The sequence below is a fragment of the Budorcas taxicolor genome, chromosome 17 (assembly GCF_023091745.1).
Source record: "Budorcas taxicolor isolate Tak-1 chromosome 17, Takin1.1, whole genome shotgun sequence".
NCBI classification, from domain to species: Eukaryota; Metazoa; Chordata; class Mammalia; order Artiodactyla; family Bovidae; genus Budorcas; species Budorcas taxicolor.
This window is the reverse complement of record NC_068926.1, coordinates 58,074,783-58,093,267: the sequence shown is the minus strand read 5'-3', so window position 1 is coordinate 58,093,267 and position 18,485 is coordinate 58,074,783. Positions and strand designations below refer to the sequence as shown.

The 18,485-nt window shown below is 56.8% G+C and overlaps 1 protein-coding gene across 1 annotated transcript in view; it reads right to left on the bottom strand.

Moving 5' to 3' along the window:
* Window positions 1–18,485, bottom strand: part of TESC (tescalcin) — a 60,691-nt gene continuing 42,206 nt past the window's right edge. Inside the window, exons 3-8 of the mRNA XM_052654813.1 lie at window positions 14,874–14,954; window positions 7,910–8,049; window positions 6,148–6,209; window positions 5,939–6,046; window positions 2,337–2,384; window positions 1–95 (exon numbers count right to left, since the gene is read on the bottom strand). Of these exons, the coding sequence (XP_052510773.1) occupies window positions 18–95; window positions 2,337–2,384; window positions 5,939–6,046; window positions 6,148–6,209; window positions 7,910–8,049; window positions 14,874–14,954 (517 nt within the window). The 3' untranslated portion in view covers window positions 1–17. The remainder of the gene's footprint in view (window positions 96–2,336; window positions 2,385–5,938; window positions 6,047–6,147; window positions 6,210–7,909; window positions 8,050–14,873; window positions 14,955–18,485) is intronic.

The window sequence follows — 18,485 nt, the reverse complement described above, 5'->3', positions numbered from 1 at the left end:
TCCGTGGGGGCGAGCAGTCAGTGGCACAGGGCGATGGTCTCCATGTTAAGGAAGCGGACGTGCATCTTGGTCTCGATGTCGATGCCCTGCCAGATCTGGAGCACGGACGGAGCAGCGTGAGTGGGCATCCCTGTCCCCCAAGACCCCCGGCCACTCCCTGCCCGCCCACCTCTGCCGCCCACCGTGATGCCCCTGCAGGTGAGATCCAGAGCGAAGCATGGAACCTCTTCCATCTGCCTCTGTGCTGGTTAACTGGGCTCTGACATTTGGATTCTTTCTGGACTGTTACAGCAAGTTATTATTTAAGTGCTGAATCCAGGCTCCTAGCTGAAGTCGCTCGAATCCCACCCATCACCACTTCAGACTCTGATTTTCACGCAAATTCCTGAGACCCTGTTAAACCTCCTTTGTACCAGAAAGACATGGAGACCACCACCTGTGCTGCCCATTCTGTGGTGGGGGCTCCCGTGGAATCCTGTATGGAAGTGGCTTGTAAACTGTTAAGGACTGTGTAATTCTAAGATCTCATCAAGCCATTATCATTCATTCAAAGGTCATGACAGGTCTTTATAACCTAGAGATAGAGATAACCGTGTTCCAGAAAGACAAGCTCCTGCCTAGGAAAGGTGATTTCTGCCAAAGATCACGTCTGTCACCACATACCTGGCACCTCCATCAGGGTCCATCCTGGCCAGGTCCCTAGCGGACACTCAGGCCACCAGACTCTAAGCCGCGCCATGAGCTCCAGTGCCCAGGACTCCTGCTCCTCGGCCACTCGGGGCCCAAGAGGACCACGGATGGTGAGACGGCCGGAAGGATGCGGGCAGGAACCGAGGGGTGTGATGGGCAGTGACTGGTCACCGTCTCCCTGATTATGTAAGAACTTCAGACTCTCACAGTGTCGCCCTCAACATCTGCAGGGACAGCCACGCAGCTCGGGTGAGCACAGTCCTGTGGGCACCCAAGCCACAGGGAGGCCTTGGCACATTTTCGGCCACCGTCACACACCCACAGCCCCAGGCGCTTTCCTTGTTAGGTGGGCAGGGTGTTCCCAGGAAGAGATGTCTGGATGCGCAGAGTGGTTTCTGCCAAACGCCAAGGTGATGAGAGGGTCACGATGGGGCTCAGAGAACGGAAGTGGCCGGCTGGTGGGGAAAAGCCCAGCGGCCTTGGACTGGGGAGCCCTGGAGGTGGGCAGGGCAGGGCTGGGGAACGGACTGCTGGGGAAGAAGCTGGTTTTCTGGGACCAAAAAGGATTTCATCTCGTCTCCTGGCCTAAAGCAGCATCCTTCCCTCCCTAACCTCCCCTTGGCCTCCCTGGTCTTCTCACTGCTCACTCTGGTTCTTGCTTGGGTGTTACCATCTTTCCACATGCCAAGGTGACCCATGGCACAAATGCCAGCTCAACTTCTCCCCACCCACCTGCCCTGGGGGGTGGGCAGGGCACATCTGAGAGGGAGGCTGCCTTCCTCCAGCCCAGCAGACCCTTCCAGTCTCTCCTTCAGGCCTGGTCTGTACCACCCATGACCCTCCTCTTCTCATGACCGGCCAAGTTGGCGGCTCAGACTTTGGGGGAGCCTCTCAGGCAGGCTGCCCCTCGGCTTCGTGGAGAGTCAGCCATGGGGTCGGGGTCCCCAGCCCCATCCCAGGCACAGGCCTGTTCCCTCAGGGCCACCTGAGAGCACTGGCGGCTGGCCCAGGAGACCCTGGCTATCGTTGCCCTAACCTCCCATCTTCCTCAGCTCCTGGAAGGGGTGCAGGGACCCCACTGTTGGGGTGCTTAGGGCCAAAGAGTGGGCAGAGTACAGGAGGGGGACTTGACTCCTCACCGATCAAAGCACCCAGGACCCGTTCCCAGTCTGCGGGCACGTTTACAGCCATGAAGGCTGGGCGAGGCCTGGACGTCCACTAACCAGGGTGGAAGGTGGGCAGCTGGGCACGCAGCACTGTCTGCGAGGCCCAGGAGGACGGCGGGGCCACACGTGGGCAGCACCAGCGCGTGCTTCTGAGAAGAGCTGGGCTCACAGGCGTTGAACATTCCAGACCCTGGTTCCAGCTGTCAACAGGGTGCTTCTGAGAAAGGGGACCAGGGACTGGATGGGGAGAAAAACGGAGCCTTCCTCAGAGGCCCTTTTGTGATTGCTAAGTTGTTTGGAGCATCTCTGACTATCATCATCCTTCCAATAAACATAAGTAAAACCAGTTTAAACCACCGTAAAGGCCACACTCAGACTAGACCCTGTTCCCTCGAGACGCCTGTCTCTTCCTGACCAGCAGGGTCCCCTGCAAGGCCCCAGTGCAGCCCCCATGCCCACCCCCAACTCCCAGGCACCCACCTTTAGAAAGTCATCGAAGGTGATCCCCTCATACACCTGATCGGGCTCCTGCAGACAGAGAACGGGGCGCAGTGAGTGGCTTCTGCCCAGAGGCCCTCCACCTCCACCCACCGACGCAGAAAGGGGTAGGGCGTGTAGGTAGGACCACGAGAACATTGTGGACTGTGCGCTTCCAGCATCCCCTTGAGGGTGGGGTGGAAGCCGGTGCAGGCTCTCCCCCGCCTGTGCCCCTAGGGAGGACAGGGCTGACAAAGATGGGAAAAGAAGGGGTGTGGGGTGGGCACAGAGGATGGGGTGGCCACCAACAGACACCGCCTGTTGTTTCTCCATCCTGCCTTCTTAACCAGGCTTGGTTAAGAGTAGCTCTGGGCTGACCAGCGCTCCAGACACTGGGGAAAGGGCCAAGGGAATGAAGCCAGCCCGCACAGCCCACCCCTTCTTGCCCGTGAGTCACCCCGATGGCATGGGGTCCAGGAGCCTCCCTCCTGCCGAGTCACCTGTGCACACGGGGACGCATAAGATGATAAGCAGGGCTCCTGCCCCTGATGCCGCTACAACCAAATCCCCACAGCTCCCGCCCTGGCCCACAGTGCCCTCCGTGCCCATGACAACTGGGTGGACATCCCACCGCCTGTCAACACGAGACCAGCCAAAGAAAGTGTGGTCGTCCGGGCTACGGATTACCACGAAGAAGGGGTCGATCCTACATAGGCTGATTTGGAAGAGGCTCCAAGAGATGCACCTGGTGGGAAAAGAAACAAGGAGCAGAAAGATGCTTGCAGATGGCTGCCACCTGCCCCGTGGACGTGTGGGGTCAGCACGGGGACGAGGAAGCCGGGGGAGTTGAACACCGTGTTGTGTGACTCAGAACTAGAAGACACTCATGTGTGTGTTGATCTGTGTCGGGAAAAACCCATCAAAGACAGGTCTCTTTAGGGAGGAGGGCCAGGAGAGACGCACTTCTCTCTACGTACTGCTCACAGGTTTGTTCTGATGCATAGTTAAGGAACCACCAGGGACGTCCCTGCTGGTCCAGTGGTTCAGAGTTACCTTGCAATGCAGGGGACACCAGTTCGATCCCTGGTCTGGGAAGATCCCACATGCCACAGAGCAGCAAAGCTCATACATCACAATGACTGAGCCAGGGCTCTGAGAAGCCAGGGCACTGCACCTAGAGTAACCCCTGCTCGCTGCAGATCGAGAAAGCCCACGTGCAGCAACGAAGACCCAGTGCAGCTAAAAATACATACATAAATAATTCATTTAAAAAAAGAAGGAAGAAAACACCAGCAGCCACTCTCCATGCGTCTGCTACAAGTGTTTTATCAACGTGATTACCACGAGCTGATGCGAATCTCACAACAGCCCCCTCAAGTGGGCTCTGCTCTTAATCTAATCTGGGATATACTTTTTAATTTTATGAAAAACGCCAGATTCTTAGAAGGCCTGGACCAGCTCTGTCCCTAGGGCTGCCTGCTCTTCCTGACCAGGGTCAACAGACAGAAGAAGTGGCTGCCCTCCGCCGGGCGGCCAAGGGGAGCCAACTACAGATGAGGCCCCGCTGGCCCGAGGCCCGGCATGCAGGGTGGGTGCCCGGTGGAAGCAAGGCAGATGGAGGGGCCAGAGGCCCGGGGAAGCACTAGGGCTGAGGCCCCAGCAAAGCCAGCCCACTCTCCAGCCACAGGAAGGCTTCCCAGAGACGCACTCTGGAAAGATCCCAGCTGCAGTGGACAGCCGGCCCTGGAAGTCCATGATGGTGGGCGATGCCTCATCTGTCTTTGGCAGAAACGTCAAGTGTCCTCAGAGGCCACGCACTATGAAAGGACGTGGTCGCCCCTCATCTCTGTGTTTATCTGGTTGACGATCACATGAGAAAACATTTTATGAGCACAAAGAGGACTGGTAACTAAAGGAAGATGATGCCCACGTGGCAGGATGCCCCCCCCAGGAAGCTGGCACGGGCTCCAAGGATGCGTGGATTCTATGCAGACCAGCAGCTGCCAGCTGCCAGCGATTTCATGACAGCAAATTAAGAAAACTCGCCAATTGAAAGTGGAGCAAGACAGGGAGCAATTTATCGGAGGAAAGTGTAATTAAATCAAGTGGGGATTCGGCCGGGGATCCCCGCGCTCCCCAACGAGGCTACCAGCCCTTTCTGTAGCAGTTTAATCTGCTGAGGAGGGTGGGTTCACCAAACTCAGAAGCCTCCCTAGGGCCCCTGAAGCAGACAGATAAAATGCAGGTCAATAAAGTGACCACAGCCCCCTTGCCCCTGGGGGCAGGCCCAGGACCGCCGTCTCCAGATGACGGGCCTGGGCACAAACAGCAGGTTCCAGCAGGGAAAAAACATCCCTCCACCTGGGCTGGGGTGACCCCAAAGCTGTGGTGGTGTCTGGGACGGCAGCTATAGTAAATACGCAGGAGCCAGAGGAGGTGGCCTCAGGGGGAACACCCGAGACAATCCCCCCACCCCCGCAAGGAAAAAAGTCCATGGAGGTGACCATGTGCCTGCCCGCTCAGAGCCCCTGTGAGAGAGAAGAGTCCAGGTCATTGCCCAGGAAGTCCAGAAGATTCCTATGCCTCTGAGCCTTGGTTCCCTTCGTTCACTTGGAACCAGTGAAACAAGGCTACAAGTCCATGAAGCAATGCCCATGAAGAACCTAGCACGGTGCCTGCACACTCTGTGCGCTCACCCTTCGGAGGACCCTGGGGGTGCCTGGAGCCTCCCAAGGGAACCGGCAACTCCCCCTCCCTCCAACAGCACCATCCGAGCCTGTGAGCACCGGCAGTGGCCGCCCACAGATGCGCTGGCTCCCAGTCCCCTGGCCGTCTGTCCCTGCACCCTCTGCCCCATCGGTTCTGCACCGGGGGTGACTTCACACCCCCACCCCACCCCCGCGCCAACCCAGGGGTGGTAGCTGTGTCGGGAGAATGTTTGCTTGTCACAACTTGGAGGGTGTGACTGGCATCCAGCAGGTAGAAGCCAGGGACGCTGCTCCACACCCTGCAACCCCAGAGGGCCCCGTGTCAACAGAGCCGGGAGGAGAAACCCCAGGCCCGAGAGCCCGGCTCTGAGAAATGACTCACCACTTCTGACACCAGCGGGAAGCCTCCCACCCTCATCAGCCACATGCCCGGATGGCCGAGCCTCGTCTCATCTACACGTGGCCCCCGATGCTCCCAGCTCCTCCCTGGACACCAGACCGTGGGCTCTCAGGAGACCCCTGCCCTCCAGGCCACAAATCGCCTCATTAATAATAAAATTAATGACAGCGAGCCCATGCTGTACACCAACTGGGCCTGGCGCTGTGCCAGGTGCTACCCGTGGGCCCAGGGAAGCTACCCAGTAGGGTCTGTGGCCCCCCAAAGCCCAGCCTCGCCTGCCTGGCCCGACCACCCAGGACTGGGACCTCAGATCTGCTCTTCTGGTGGGACAGGAAAGCAGCGAGGCCTCTGAGCAGAGCTCTGCGCCAGGCCCAGCTGGAGCAGTGAGCGGGCCACGTGCGGCCTCTGCCCTCCAGGCCTTCAGGAAGCACAGACTCACTGCAGGCAGGGCTCTGCCAGCGGAGAGGAGGGTGGGGACAGGGGCCCCGGGCGCTCACCATCTGCCCCACGCAGACGCTGGCCGCCTCCATCATGGCGCCGTCGGCGATGGAGCGCGCCGACTCCTTCTCGATGTGCGGGTTCCCCGAGAGCAGCTCCTCTACCACCTGCCGGAGGGGCAGACACACCGTGAGCTCGGGCCTCCTCCAGGCCGCTGAGCGCGGGGCGTGGGGGGCGCCGGGGCCCGCCAGGCGGGAGCATACTTTACATTTCGATACTCTTCCAGGGTGATGCGGCCGTCGCTGTCCGAGTCGTACATGTGGAACAGAACTGGGGGCGGCGGGGAGAGGCGGAGGATGAGTCAGGCGAGGCAGACGGGAGCCCTGGGTTCCCCGCTACCCCAACCTCCCCCTCCCTCAAACTGAGCAAAACACCCCCAGCAATGCAACCCGAATGCCAAGGCCATAGGGGGCAAGGGCAAAGGGCGTGGGGCCAGATTTACCACTTCAGGTGGGTGACCTTGGGCAAGCGACCTCACTGCTCTGAGCCTCAGCTTTCCCATCTGTAAAATGGGAGTCACTACACCTCTGCCTCATTGTGGACCACGCGACAGTCTCATCAACAGGAAATCAGCTCAGCGTGACTTCAAGGTGTCACTCCTGACAGACCCAAGAGGCTGGCTGCCATCCTGGGCTTGGGGCAGGTCACAGACCCTGCTGCTTCCCTCCTGCCCCTGGCTGATCCGAGCCGGCCCCTGAGGGGCATTCACAGCTGCTCGGCTAGCTTCGCTCTCAGTGATGTCACCTGGTCCCTTTACTGACATCACTCAGCAGCCTGCATCCCAACAGAGCCATGAGCTGAAGGGGAGGTGACCTCTCCACCCCTGGCTGAGCCTCAGGGAGCCTCAAGCTCACGATGGCCTCAGTCCTGGCATTTACCCTGCCTGGCGCTCCGCAAACATCTCTCCGCCCCTCATCCTCACATGACCCCTCCCTGAGCCCGTGTCACAGACGGGGCTGACAAGCTCAGAGAAATGAAGGCATTTGCCCACAGCTGCCCTATTAAGGGGGGCTTCCCCTGTGGCTCAGATGGTAAAGAATCTGCCTGCCTTGAGGGAGACCTGGGTTCGATCCCTGGGTTGGGAGGATCCCCTGGAGAAGGAAGGGCCTACCCACTCCAGTATTCTTGCCTGGAGAATTCCATGGATAGAGGAGCCTGGCGGGCTACAGTCCATGGGGTCGCAAAGCGTTGGACACGACAGCGATTTTCACTTCACTTCTTTAACGGAGGGGCAGCCACGGGTTTGAACCAGAGTCCATCCCATCCCATAGGCCCCATGACCCCTAACCCAGCCCTTGGAACCATCTGGAAGCTGGGCTGACACCAGGCGCCATCCCCCTGCCCCCAGCAGCCCTCGGTCCACATCCCGAGCTAAGTATAGCCCAGGCCCGTGTTTACATTTCCCTGCAGACGCTGCTCCCTCGGGGGCGGGGTGCAGAAGGATGCTGGAGTCATGGGAAAGTGCACAGGGAGGGGTGGGTGCCGCCTGCCCTGCACTCAGACCCAGGGCCAGAGCGGCTCCGAGGGTGGGGCATGGGCCCACAGAGGCCGCCCTGTGAAGCCGAGTCTGGTGGTGGGCTGTGGACCGGGGCAAGGGACAAAAGCAGCCCTGAGGTCTCCTCCAGCCTCAGAACCAGCCCACGTGTCCAGCCCGCGTTCCCACCGTCAGGTTCAAGGTCACACAGCTGCTTAGTGGAAGGGCTGGATTGAACCAAGTCTGTCCAAACCAATTTCCCATCATCGACAGACCCTTCTATTCCCAGAAAATCACCAGTTGCTGAGGAGTGTCAACAAGGAGGCTGTCTCAGAACAGCCTAGGAGAGGGAGCACCCTCTGTGCTGTGAAATCCTCCTCCTCAAGGCCCAGAGCTGGTGCTCCCTGACCCTCCCCACCCCCCGCAGGGGCACAGCAGGCCTCGGGGACATGCAAACGGCCAGGTGCGCCCTGGGGAGGGGCCGCGGGACACCCACATCTCAGCTTCTCTTTCCGGCACAGCTGCACCTGCTCCTCGTCCATGGTGGTGTCGATGGGCCGGAAGTAGGACATGATGGTCAGAAAGTCCTCGAAGTTGATCTCATCGGCCAGGCCGCTGGACCCCTTGCGCAGGTTCCTGCGGGAGCAACAAGGGGGTGTCGGCAATGTATTCAGAACAGAAGCCCATCTCACTGTCACCCACAGCCCCAGAGAAACCAGCCCTTCCAAGCACTCGCTTCACCTACAATGGCTGTCCCAGCCTTGGGTTCTGCTACCCAGCGACCAGCTCGTGGCGGGCACCGGGGGCCCCCTGGGGGGTTAGTCCAGCCCTGTGCTGCACTCCCCCCACCCAGAAACCACCATGTGAGGGTCTGGGGGAGACACAGGCAGCTGTGTCTGTGGGGCGGGGGCTGCCAGGCATGCATGGTGCACAGAACCCAGGCAGGCGAGGCTAGGCTTTGCAGGACCACAGACCCTACTGGGTAGCCTCCCTGGGCCCACGGGTAGCACCTGGCACAGCGCCAGGCCCAGTTGGTGTACAGCATGGGCTCGCTGTCATTAATTTTATTATTAATGAGGCGATTGTGGCCTGGAGGGCAGGGGTCTCTCTAAGGGCCCAGCTGTTCCCTTTAGATCGAAAGGGTCAGGGAGTCACAAACTGCAGCCCAGGGGCCAAATCCTGCCTGCTGCCTGCTTTTATATAGCCCATGAGCTAAGAAGGGTTTGTATGTTTTGATATGGTTGAAAAAAAAATGTTAAGGGGGAAGAAAAAAGAATAGCATCGCATGACAAGTGAAAATTACATGAAATTCAAATCTGAGCGTCCAGAAATAAAGTTTTATTGGCACACAGCCACGCCTGCTCATTTACATGGTATCCGCGGCTGCTTTCAGGCTACAAAGGCAGAGCTGAACAGTTGCGACAGAGACGACGTGGCCTGCGAAGCCTAAACATTTACTCCCTGGCCTTTTAGAGAAAGTCTGCCAGTTCCTGCTCTCTCTCAGCTGCCTGAAACTCGGGCACAGTGATCTGTTGGCAGGCACTCTGAGTAATCTGTTTCCTACCAAAGTGTGAAGTGCACCAATTAACTGCAGGTTTTCGAACAGATCAGGGCATGTTGGAGGTTGTCCCCGCCAATGTACTTTTCCTAGGGGTGGGAAAGGGCTTGAGTTCCTGGCGGGACTTGGGGAGGGTACCCAAGGCTGGGTCCATCGCATGCTGAACACACAGCGGGTACTCAGCAAATGCAGGCGAGGGCACTGATAAGCCAAGTGCAGGTCCTGGCAGAGGAGCTGAGAAAACAGCTTGGAGCCGACTCCAACCAAACACGGGCTCCTGACCCACTGCTGCCATACTCCTACCACTAATCAACTTCTACTGGGGCAGGTCGCCATCTGTCTGATGGTCCCCTGCCCTCCCTGTGCCTCCTTGCAAAGGAACAGCTCTGTCTGCCTGGGATGATGGTGCTTCTCAAATGCACTTGGGTGCCTCCTAGGGTCAAGACCACATCTCAGCTTAAAGGAACATGTTCAAGGTTCTCTCTCTAAGGGCCCAGCTGTTGCTGTTTTGTCGCTAAGTTGTATCTGACTCTTTGTGATCCCCATAGACTATAGCCCGCCAGGCTCTTCCAGTGGGATTTCCCTGGCAAGAATACTGGAGTGGGTCGCCATTTCCTTCTCCAGGGGATCATCCTAACCCGGGGATCGAACCTGCATCTCCTGCATCGGCAGACAGGTTCTTGACTGCTGTGCCACCAGGAAAGCAGGGGCGCAGTTGCTCCCCTTCGAATCCTGCCCCTGCAGCATCCACCACACTTCACAGTTTAGAGATCTCACTATCCCCAAGCTTCCGTTCCAGGAGATTTTCCAGAAAGAAGTGGCCCCCGAGCCTGGATCACAAAAGGTGGATTGTGAAACAACAAACTAGAGAGATGAGAGGAGATCTCCCCAGACTCTGTAAGCCTAGTCTTTGAGTGTTTTTTTTTTTTTTTTTTCTCAATTTTCTCTGAAATCATCTCTTACAAAGGTTTCCCACTGTTCCTCTGGACAGATTTTTAATAACCTCAGAATTCCTGCTGTCAGGGGCACAGACCAGACTTACAAGGTGTAAAAATAGCCCCAGGCATCACCAGGCTCCTAGGAGGCATGGTTCACTTGCATCTCCTTCTCAGGGGGTTCTGGCTGTGGCAAGGGGGATGGAGATGAGCTCGGGGAAATGTGATGGACCCTGGGGTGGGCAGGCCATGTGTGTCTGCTTATCAGGGGAGGCTGCGACCTGGCTGCTTCAGCATCAGGACCCAATTCCAGGGCAAGGGGCTCCTTCCCATCCTAATGTCCCTGGGAGGTCCATGTCGGCCAGCATCCTGGTCTCTCAAGGCGACCAGAGGGCAGAGGCCGAGGAAACCCAGACACAGCGACTGGAGCCGGGCCCACCTGCTCTCCACTCCAGTTTCCACGGTGGGGCACCCTGAGGCCAGGGTCAGCGGGTAGAAGAATGGGTGTGCGTGCTAAGTCGCTTCAGTCGTGTCCTACTCTATGCGACCCTATAGACTGTAGCCCACCAGGCTCCTCTGTCCATGGGATTCTCTAGGCAAGAATGCTAGAGCGGGTTGCCATGCCCTCCTCCAGCGCTTCCTGACCCAGGGAACCTAACTCACGTCTCCCAAGTCTCCTGCATTGGCAGGTGGGTTCTTTACCACTAGTGCCACCTGGGAAACCCTAAAAGAATGGGGGCTAAATCTTCAGCCCTGCATCACAGCACTCTTTTTGCAAGAAAGCCTGCTTGAGTGCAGTGTTTTCATTTCCTTAATTCTCCAATGACTCTGTGAGGACCAGAACCCTTGGAGGTGGGGACAGACCCGGCTCAAACTGCCTTCCAACCAGCTTTTTGCTTCACTGTCTTGTTCCCAGAACGCCTTAGGATGCAAGGCAGACACTGGTACTCTTCGAAAGGAAACTCCCACCTCCAGCCTGTCCTCTGCCTCCTCCCTCACTCCTTGGCAGAGCTTACAGGACAGAAATGCAAAGGACGCACAGGCGCTGAGCTGCTCCAGGTCCCGGCTGGGGAAGCCTTTCCTCAGGCCTCCTCTTCTTGTTGACCTCGGGCAGTCCACCAACTCACCAGGGGCCTCCCTTTCTCCAGACCGTGTCTCTAAGCAGCTGCCCCAAGGCTGCGGTCCCACAGCCCACAGGGGGATGGGGGCGGGAGCGGGCTCTCGCCTCCTGCTATGGGCAGCTGTCCTCCCTGTCTCCTGCGCACCGTCCTGCATCATCTTCCAGTGGTCACCCTCTAGAGCAGGGGTCTTGTGAGCCGCCGGCACTGCAGGCCCGGGGACCCCTTGACTCCCTCCCCATCATATCCAATCTCCTCCTCTCCTAGGACAGCCTGCTCCAGCCTCCACCATCCCAATGGGCAGAGGCCATTGTGAGCTGCCGGCACTGCAGGCCCGGGGACCCCTTGACTCCCTCCCCATCATATCCGATCTCCTTCTCTCCTAGGACAGCCTGCTCCAGCCTCCACCATCCCAACGGGCAGAGGCCGGGATGAGCTCCGCAAAAAGCAAGTCAGAGACGTCCCTGGTGGTCCAGTGGCTAAGACTCTGCACTCCCAATGCAGGGGGCCCGGGTTCCCTCCCTAGTCAGGGAACTAGATCCCACATGCTGCAACTAAGACCCAATTCAGCCAAATAAATAAATATACATAAATAAATAAATATTAAAAAAAAAAAAAGCAAATCAGACTCTGTCGCTCCCTTGCTCAACGCTGTCTGGAAGCTTCTCCAGCTCTTGGGGTGACTCCCCCCACCACAAGCCTCCACCTGGTCTCAGCCCAGCCTTTGCCCCTGTTTCCTGCCACACGCTCCTCATCAGGGGCTCAAAGACCTGATGACATCTTGCAGACACCCAACATTCCCTGACTGATCGAGGGCCTCCCTCCATCCTTCAGGAGGCACCTGCCTGTGCCTGCGCTCATGGCTCTGTCCTAACGTTGGATGCTCCAAGCAAGGCGGGGGTCTCTCCCGCCTCTGACTGTGGATTCAGGGCCGCTTGTCCTCTGGCCGGACGGAGGGAGGTTTCTGCTCCAGCTCGGGCCCGGGGCCCAGTCCCCTCGGCAGGCAGCGCATCAGTCCTGGAGAGCAGCCTGGCCACACCCAAGTTCCACCCTCACCTGAAAACACAACTCCTGGAACCTGTTCCGAGTTCCCCAGGGGACAGCAGAGGGCCAAGCGACCTCCGGCCAGCCTTGCTTTAAGGAACAGCTTCCCTGGTGGCTCAGACGGTAAAGAATCTGCCTGCAATGCAGGAGACCAGGGTTCAATCCCTGTGTTGGGAAGATCTCCTGGAGAAGGAAATGGCTACCCACTCCAGTATTCCTGCCTGGAGAATCCCAAGGACAGAGGAGCCTTGCAGGGGGCAGTGGGGGAAGGCGGGTACAGCCCACGGGTCACAAAGAGTAGGACGCAACTGAGCACTGAGCGTACCGTGGCTCTTGAACACACGTCATCTCAGCACAGCCTCACAGCAACCCCGTGAGGCAGGTGCTGTTACTACCGTCATCGTTCTGTATATGAGCAAAGTGAGGCAGCCTCCTGGTGTCCACGGCCCCCACCAAGCAGGACAGTAGAGGTTTCCTGGGGTCCCCATGCAGCCCCGCCACTCTCCTCCTGGGCCAGCAGTAAGGACAAAGAACCAAGCCCTTGGCCCCAGGTGGGCTCCACAGGCCCAGGGGCAGTGGGGTCACTGGGACCTCCGGGGCATCCCCTTCTCCCCATCTTGGCCCACCTGGTACCATGGAAGACACCAGCCCCTCCAGCTCCAAGCACAGAAGGCTGGGTCCCCGGAGCCTGGCCAACCTCACAGCTGCCCCGGTCTCATCCAGTCTTTCAGAAACATGCCTCACAGGCAGGCGCCCGCAGGCCTGTGTACACACAGACACATGCGTCTGCACACTGCCCCCTTCTCGTGTCGGGCGCCACGACACTCTGGTCACCCTCCATCTTCCTGCGCCACCTCCCACCCTAGACCCCAAGGGCCATACTGTCTCCATGTTGGGGGCCACATCACCCCACCCCCGCTCCACTACCTGTCAGCAACCCACCCCCTCCAATCCTGCTCTGCTCACTGCCCGCCCACCCAGGCCTCGCTCTGGGATTCCGAAGGCAGAACCAGGGTTATAAAGGAGGTGGGCGTGCTGAATTCTACTCCCGTCTTCACCACTGACCACGTGACTTCAGACCTTTCCTCTCTGAAGGGACGTGTGACAATTTGCTGGGGGTGATTCCTCAGATACCAGCTCCCTCACTTTCCTCTGCCCTCTGTCACCCCCTCCCAGGTATCTCAAAGCCACCCATTGCCATCCCTCTGCACTCAGAGGAGTCCCGGCTCCAGGCAGAGGGACCCTGGTCTCAGTCCCCGACAACCCACTGGCAGCCAGAGTGGCCTCTCAAGATGCCAACCTGCTTCATGCCCCACACACCTCCCTTAAGGCCTATCTGTGCCCCCACCCCGATGTTGCTCCTGGGTTGAAGTTAAGACCCCTCTTGCTGGCCTAGGGTCTGCACGATGCACCCTGCCTACCCCACACCTCTCACCATGCTCAGCCTCTCTGTGTTCCAGCTGAGTCCCCTCTCTGTCACTCGTATATCTGGACTTTAGGCCACAGGGCCTTTGCACATGCAGTTCTGGTTTCTCTCTGTTTTGCCTGGTTAACTCCTGGGCACTTTCTCCTCAGGTCTCACCCCACAGGCCCTAGAGGAAGGTCTCTGCATTTTCTGGGGCAGCCAGAGGACTTCCCAGTCCCACCCCATGAACAGTGAGGTCTGCTTCTGGCTCAGGTCCCCATAGTCCTGGCAGAACCAAGCGGGGCGGTTCAGGCTCGCACAACGTGAAGCCCATCCAGGGAGTCCCCGCCTATCACATGATCCCAACACGCCAGTTCCCTTCCTTCCTCTTTCTGCCCGCTCCCCTGCTCCTCAGCGATCTCTGCAAACACAGGGTGTCAGGCCAAGTATGCCCATCCTCCATGTCCGTCTCCTGCCTCCTCACTAAGCCTCAGACACAGTGATGTCTCTCCCGATACGTGAGTCTTTCAACCCTGACAACACTGGACGTTTGGAGACATGAGCTCTGGCCTTAGCCTTGGCTTTGGGACACTGTCCATGGTGCCTCTCTCTGCCTCAGTTTCTCCATCTGTAAGTCAGGGCACTGAGCATACTACGGCTCTTCAACACACATCATCTCAGCACAGCCTCACAGCAACACCGCAAGGCAGGTGCTATGACTGTCATTCTATCTGTAAGGAAAGCGAGGTGGCCCCCAGCAGGGTGCCAGTGAGCCTGCCTCCTGGAATCCATCCCCCATGAGGTCCCCACTCCAAGTGTGGGGAGACCCAGGGACTCACTTCTGATGAAAACAATATAGAAAAGGTGAGGGAATGTTATGCGCAAGATGAAGTTACCAGTGGATGGTGTTTTCCATCTCAAGTGCCCAGTCTCTCTCTTCTCCGTCCCTCCCTCCCTCTCTTTCTCACTGGAACATCTTATTCTGAGGGAAGCCAGCTGCCAGGTGTGGTAGCTCTGAGGACTGGTTCATGAGCAGGTGGATGAGCTCGGAAGCAGAGCCTCCCCCGTCATGCCTTTGGGTGACTGCAGCCCCAGTTAACCCTCCCTGAGCCAGAGAACCCAAATTCCTGATCCATTGAAATGGTGAGCTAATAAATATGTATTGTCTTAAACTGCTAAGTTTTGGGGGGTAGTAATTTGTTACGCAGCCATAGCTAACTAATACAGAGGCTGACAGAGATTGAGTGAGCTGTCCCAAGTCACCTAGCCATGAATCCGGAACTGCTAGACCTCTGGCCCATGCTCACAACTCCTACCCAACACGAGTTATGACAGAGGTTACAAAGGCAAACACTCCCCACAAAGTCACCCACTATCAGCATTCCAGGAGAAGGGCCCACCTGTTGTCGAAGAAGGCACGGACGATTTTGGACCGGATTGGGTTGAGCTCCAGGTCAGGGACGTTGTTAAAGTTCTCCTTCCTGAGTTTCCAAGGAGGAGGCACACCGAGAAATGAGGAAGAAAAGAATGATGTCAGAGAGCATGTCCATCACTTCTCATGTGGTTTTCACCCTAAGCAGGCCCTACGAGAATGGCCTGGAATTCCCAAGTCAGGACTGGGATACACTGCACCAGTCCACCTCCTTCTCTAACCCTTGGACCAGCAGGGCCACAGAGGGCCTGGAGGCTCAGAGGCGCCTTTGGGAATCTGACAGGTGTCCCAGACATCCACCTGCCCATCCCCCAGAAGGATGCAGCGACACAAGCCTGCATCCTATTCCGAGCGGTCAGATACCCCGGGTAAGGAAACCCGGAGTCGGCTGTCCTGGAATCAGAGCAGCAAGCTGCTCACTTGGAGATTTCAAACACAGTGTCCACAGCAGGTTAAAAACCTGGAGTTACACGTGACCCAGGGATTCCACGGCTAGGTATATACCTGGATATGTCCCAAGAGAAATGAAAACATTCATCCACATAGAAATTTGCCAGTGAATATTGATAGAAGTGGGTTTCCTGGGTAGCTTAGCTGGTAAAGAATGCCTGCAACACAGAAGATTTGGGTTCAGTCCCTGGGTTGGGAAGATCCCTTGGAGGAGAGCATGGCAACCCACGCCAGTATTCTTGCCTGGAGAATCCCCATGGACAGAGAAGCCTGGTGGGCTATAGTCCATATGGTCACAAAGAGTCAGACACGACTGAGTGGCTAAGCACATTCAGCCATTAAAAGGAATGAAATACAGACACAGGCTACAATACGGATGGACTGTACAGACACGATGCTAAGTGAAACAAGCTGGGCCACAGTGTATGATTTCATTTATATGAAAAGTCCAGAATAAATCAATCCATAGAGACAGAAAGGAGATTAGTGGTTGCCAGAGGCTGGGGGGTTGGGAGCCACGCTGGGGAATGGTACTAAGGGTACGAGGACTCCTTAGGGGGCGATGAAAACGTTGTCAGACTGACTGTGGTGATGGATACAGTACTCTGGAAGCATACTAAAAGCCATTGGATTGCACGTTTTAGTGGGTAAATGGCAGGATATGCGAATTCTATTTCAGAAAAGCTGTTTAAAGAGAGAGAGAAGTATTCATATGAGATGGTGAATTTCATACACAGCCACCCTGTGGCTGAGGCCAGGGGTCGCCGGGTCCCAGAGGCTGTGAGTTTGCAGTCATGGAGGCAGGTAAGTCCCCAGCTGCCTGACCTTCCCACATAAGGCTGTCCTTTGTTCTTGGACCTGCTTCCTGCTCACCTTTCCTTCTGCTCTGTGGATTTCAACAGGCAGTGGTCTTGGAAGGGACCCAGACACCGGCTGGTAATCCCGGGGAATAAAGAGGCAGACCCAGCTTGGGGAAGCTGGGAGGATATTAGTCACTTAAAAGGAAAACGTCCAGGGGCCCTCAGATTTAGAACTTGAAGCTAGAACCAACCCATGCTGGGAAGGAGGAAGTGCCACATACAAGGGGCATTCCGCACCATCAGAGCTGGAAGGCTCTGTAAACACAAAGCTGAGCCCTGTCCTGCCCCCACCAAACAGATGGGGAGGCTGAGGCTCGGACAGGAGAAGCAGGACCTACCCGGGGCCCGATGCCTTCGTGTTTTCTCCCTCTCCAAGTTGTCTCCCACCTCTCCCCACCATTCATCGCTCTCAGCTTCATTTGCTTGCAGCACTGGCCAAACTCAGGAGCCAGCATCAATGGATACCAAGATTTCAGATTCCTGAGCTTCCCAGTTCTGAAGGCAACCCACTCAGAGCAGCTGGCCTACGGCACTGGAGTACTATTCGGCCATAGAAAGGACTGCAGTGCTGACCCATGCTACAACAGAGATGAACTTTGAGAGCAAGATGCTAAGGCAGCCAGACACAAAAGGCCACACGGTGTATGATTCTATGTACGAATATATGAGCTGTCCAGAATAAGCAAATCCAGAGAGACAGAAAGTAGACTGGTGGGTGCCAGGGACTGGGGGCCAGTTGACAGCTAGGAGACACAGGGTTTCTCTTGGCAGTGAGGAAAATGTTCTTATATGGACTGCAGGCTAAGTGGATAAGTTGTATAACGTGTGAATTATATCTCAATCAGGCTGTTTTAAGGGCTTCCCAGGGGGCTCAGTGGTTGCAGAACCTGCCTGCAATGCAGGAGACACAGGTTCGATCCCTGGGTCAGGAAGACCTCTCCTCCGCCCCAGAGGAGGGCATGGCAACCCACTCCAGTATTCCTGCCTGGAGAATCCCATGGCCAGAGGAGCCTGGTGGGCTACAGTGCATGGGGCTGCAAAGAGTCGGACATGACTGAAGCGACTTAACACACATACACAAGGTGCTATCAGCATGACGTGTGACATGCAGTGAGTTCATTTTGAAATGGTGATAATGGTGGTAACAGCAGCAGCTAACCCTCTACAGACACCCCAGGTGTCAGGTACTGTTTTGAGAGCTTTACCTTATGAGAGTAGGAACATATTCCCACCTTACAGATGAGGAAACCAAGGCAGAGAGGTAAAGTAACATGTTTTGCTGAGAATGATGCCCCAACTTAGAGTACGGATGCCCAGCCCTGGAGCAACTTCTCCTGAGTTCTGTCTGGTTCTGGGGAGGCTGTGGACACTTCTGGGGTATCTGCCAACATCCTTCTTCAACAAGTTGAGTTGCAGGTCTTGAGCCCAGAGGCAGGGAAAGGCCAACTTCAGTTTAGGACATTGAAAGAGGCATTACCTGAGGGCAAGGAACGGGATGGGACCAGGACTTTCCTGCAAGGATCTTTTGCACAAAGGTACGTGGACAGGAGAACCACCTGGTGCAAGCAGAGGATTCTTGGGAGTTCCCTGGCAGTCCAGTGGTTAGGACTTAGTGCTTTCACTGCCATGGCCCCAAGGTTCAATTCCTGGTCGAGGAACTAAGAAGATCCTGCAAGCTGTGTGGTACAACCCCTCTGCCCCCAAAACTAGGGAACTTTGGCACTTCTCAAACACAAACTTGCACCCAAATCCTGGGGATCATGGTAAAAAGCGGGTTCTGACTCTACAGTCCTGTAAAGACCAGTTTCAGTCTCATTTCCTTTTCTCCCTCGAGCCCCAAGGTGCCCATCAGACTGGCTGAACCAGCTCAGCCCAAGGCCTCCCCACCACCTATGGGAACTGCCCTGTATCACCCAGAGCCCAGGACTGGGGGCGGGGCACTGCTCGGGGGCAGGAGCTGACACACTGTGGTCAGTGGTCCAGTGATGCTGCCCCAGTGACCAGCGGGAAGGGTCTGCCCACAAGGGGCCCCTGGGCTCACATCTTTAGGGGCCATGAAATTAAAAGATGCTTACTCCTTGGAAGGAAAGTTATGACCAACCTAGACAGCATATTAAAAAGCAAAGACATTACTTTGCCAACAAAGGTCTGTCTAGTCAAGGCTATGGTTTTTCCAGTGGTCATGTATGGATGTGAGAGTTGGACCATAAAGAAAGCTGAACGCCAAAGAATTGATGCTTTTGAACTGTGGTGTTGGAGAAGACTCTTGA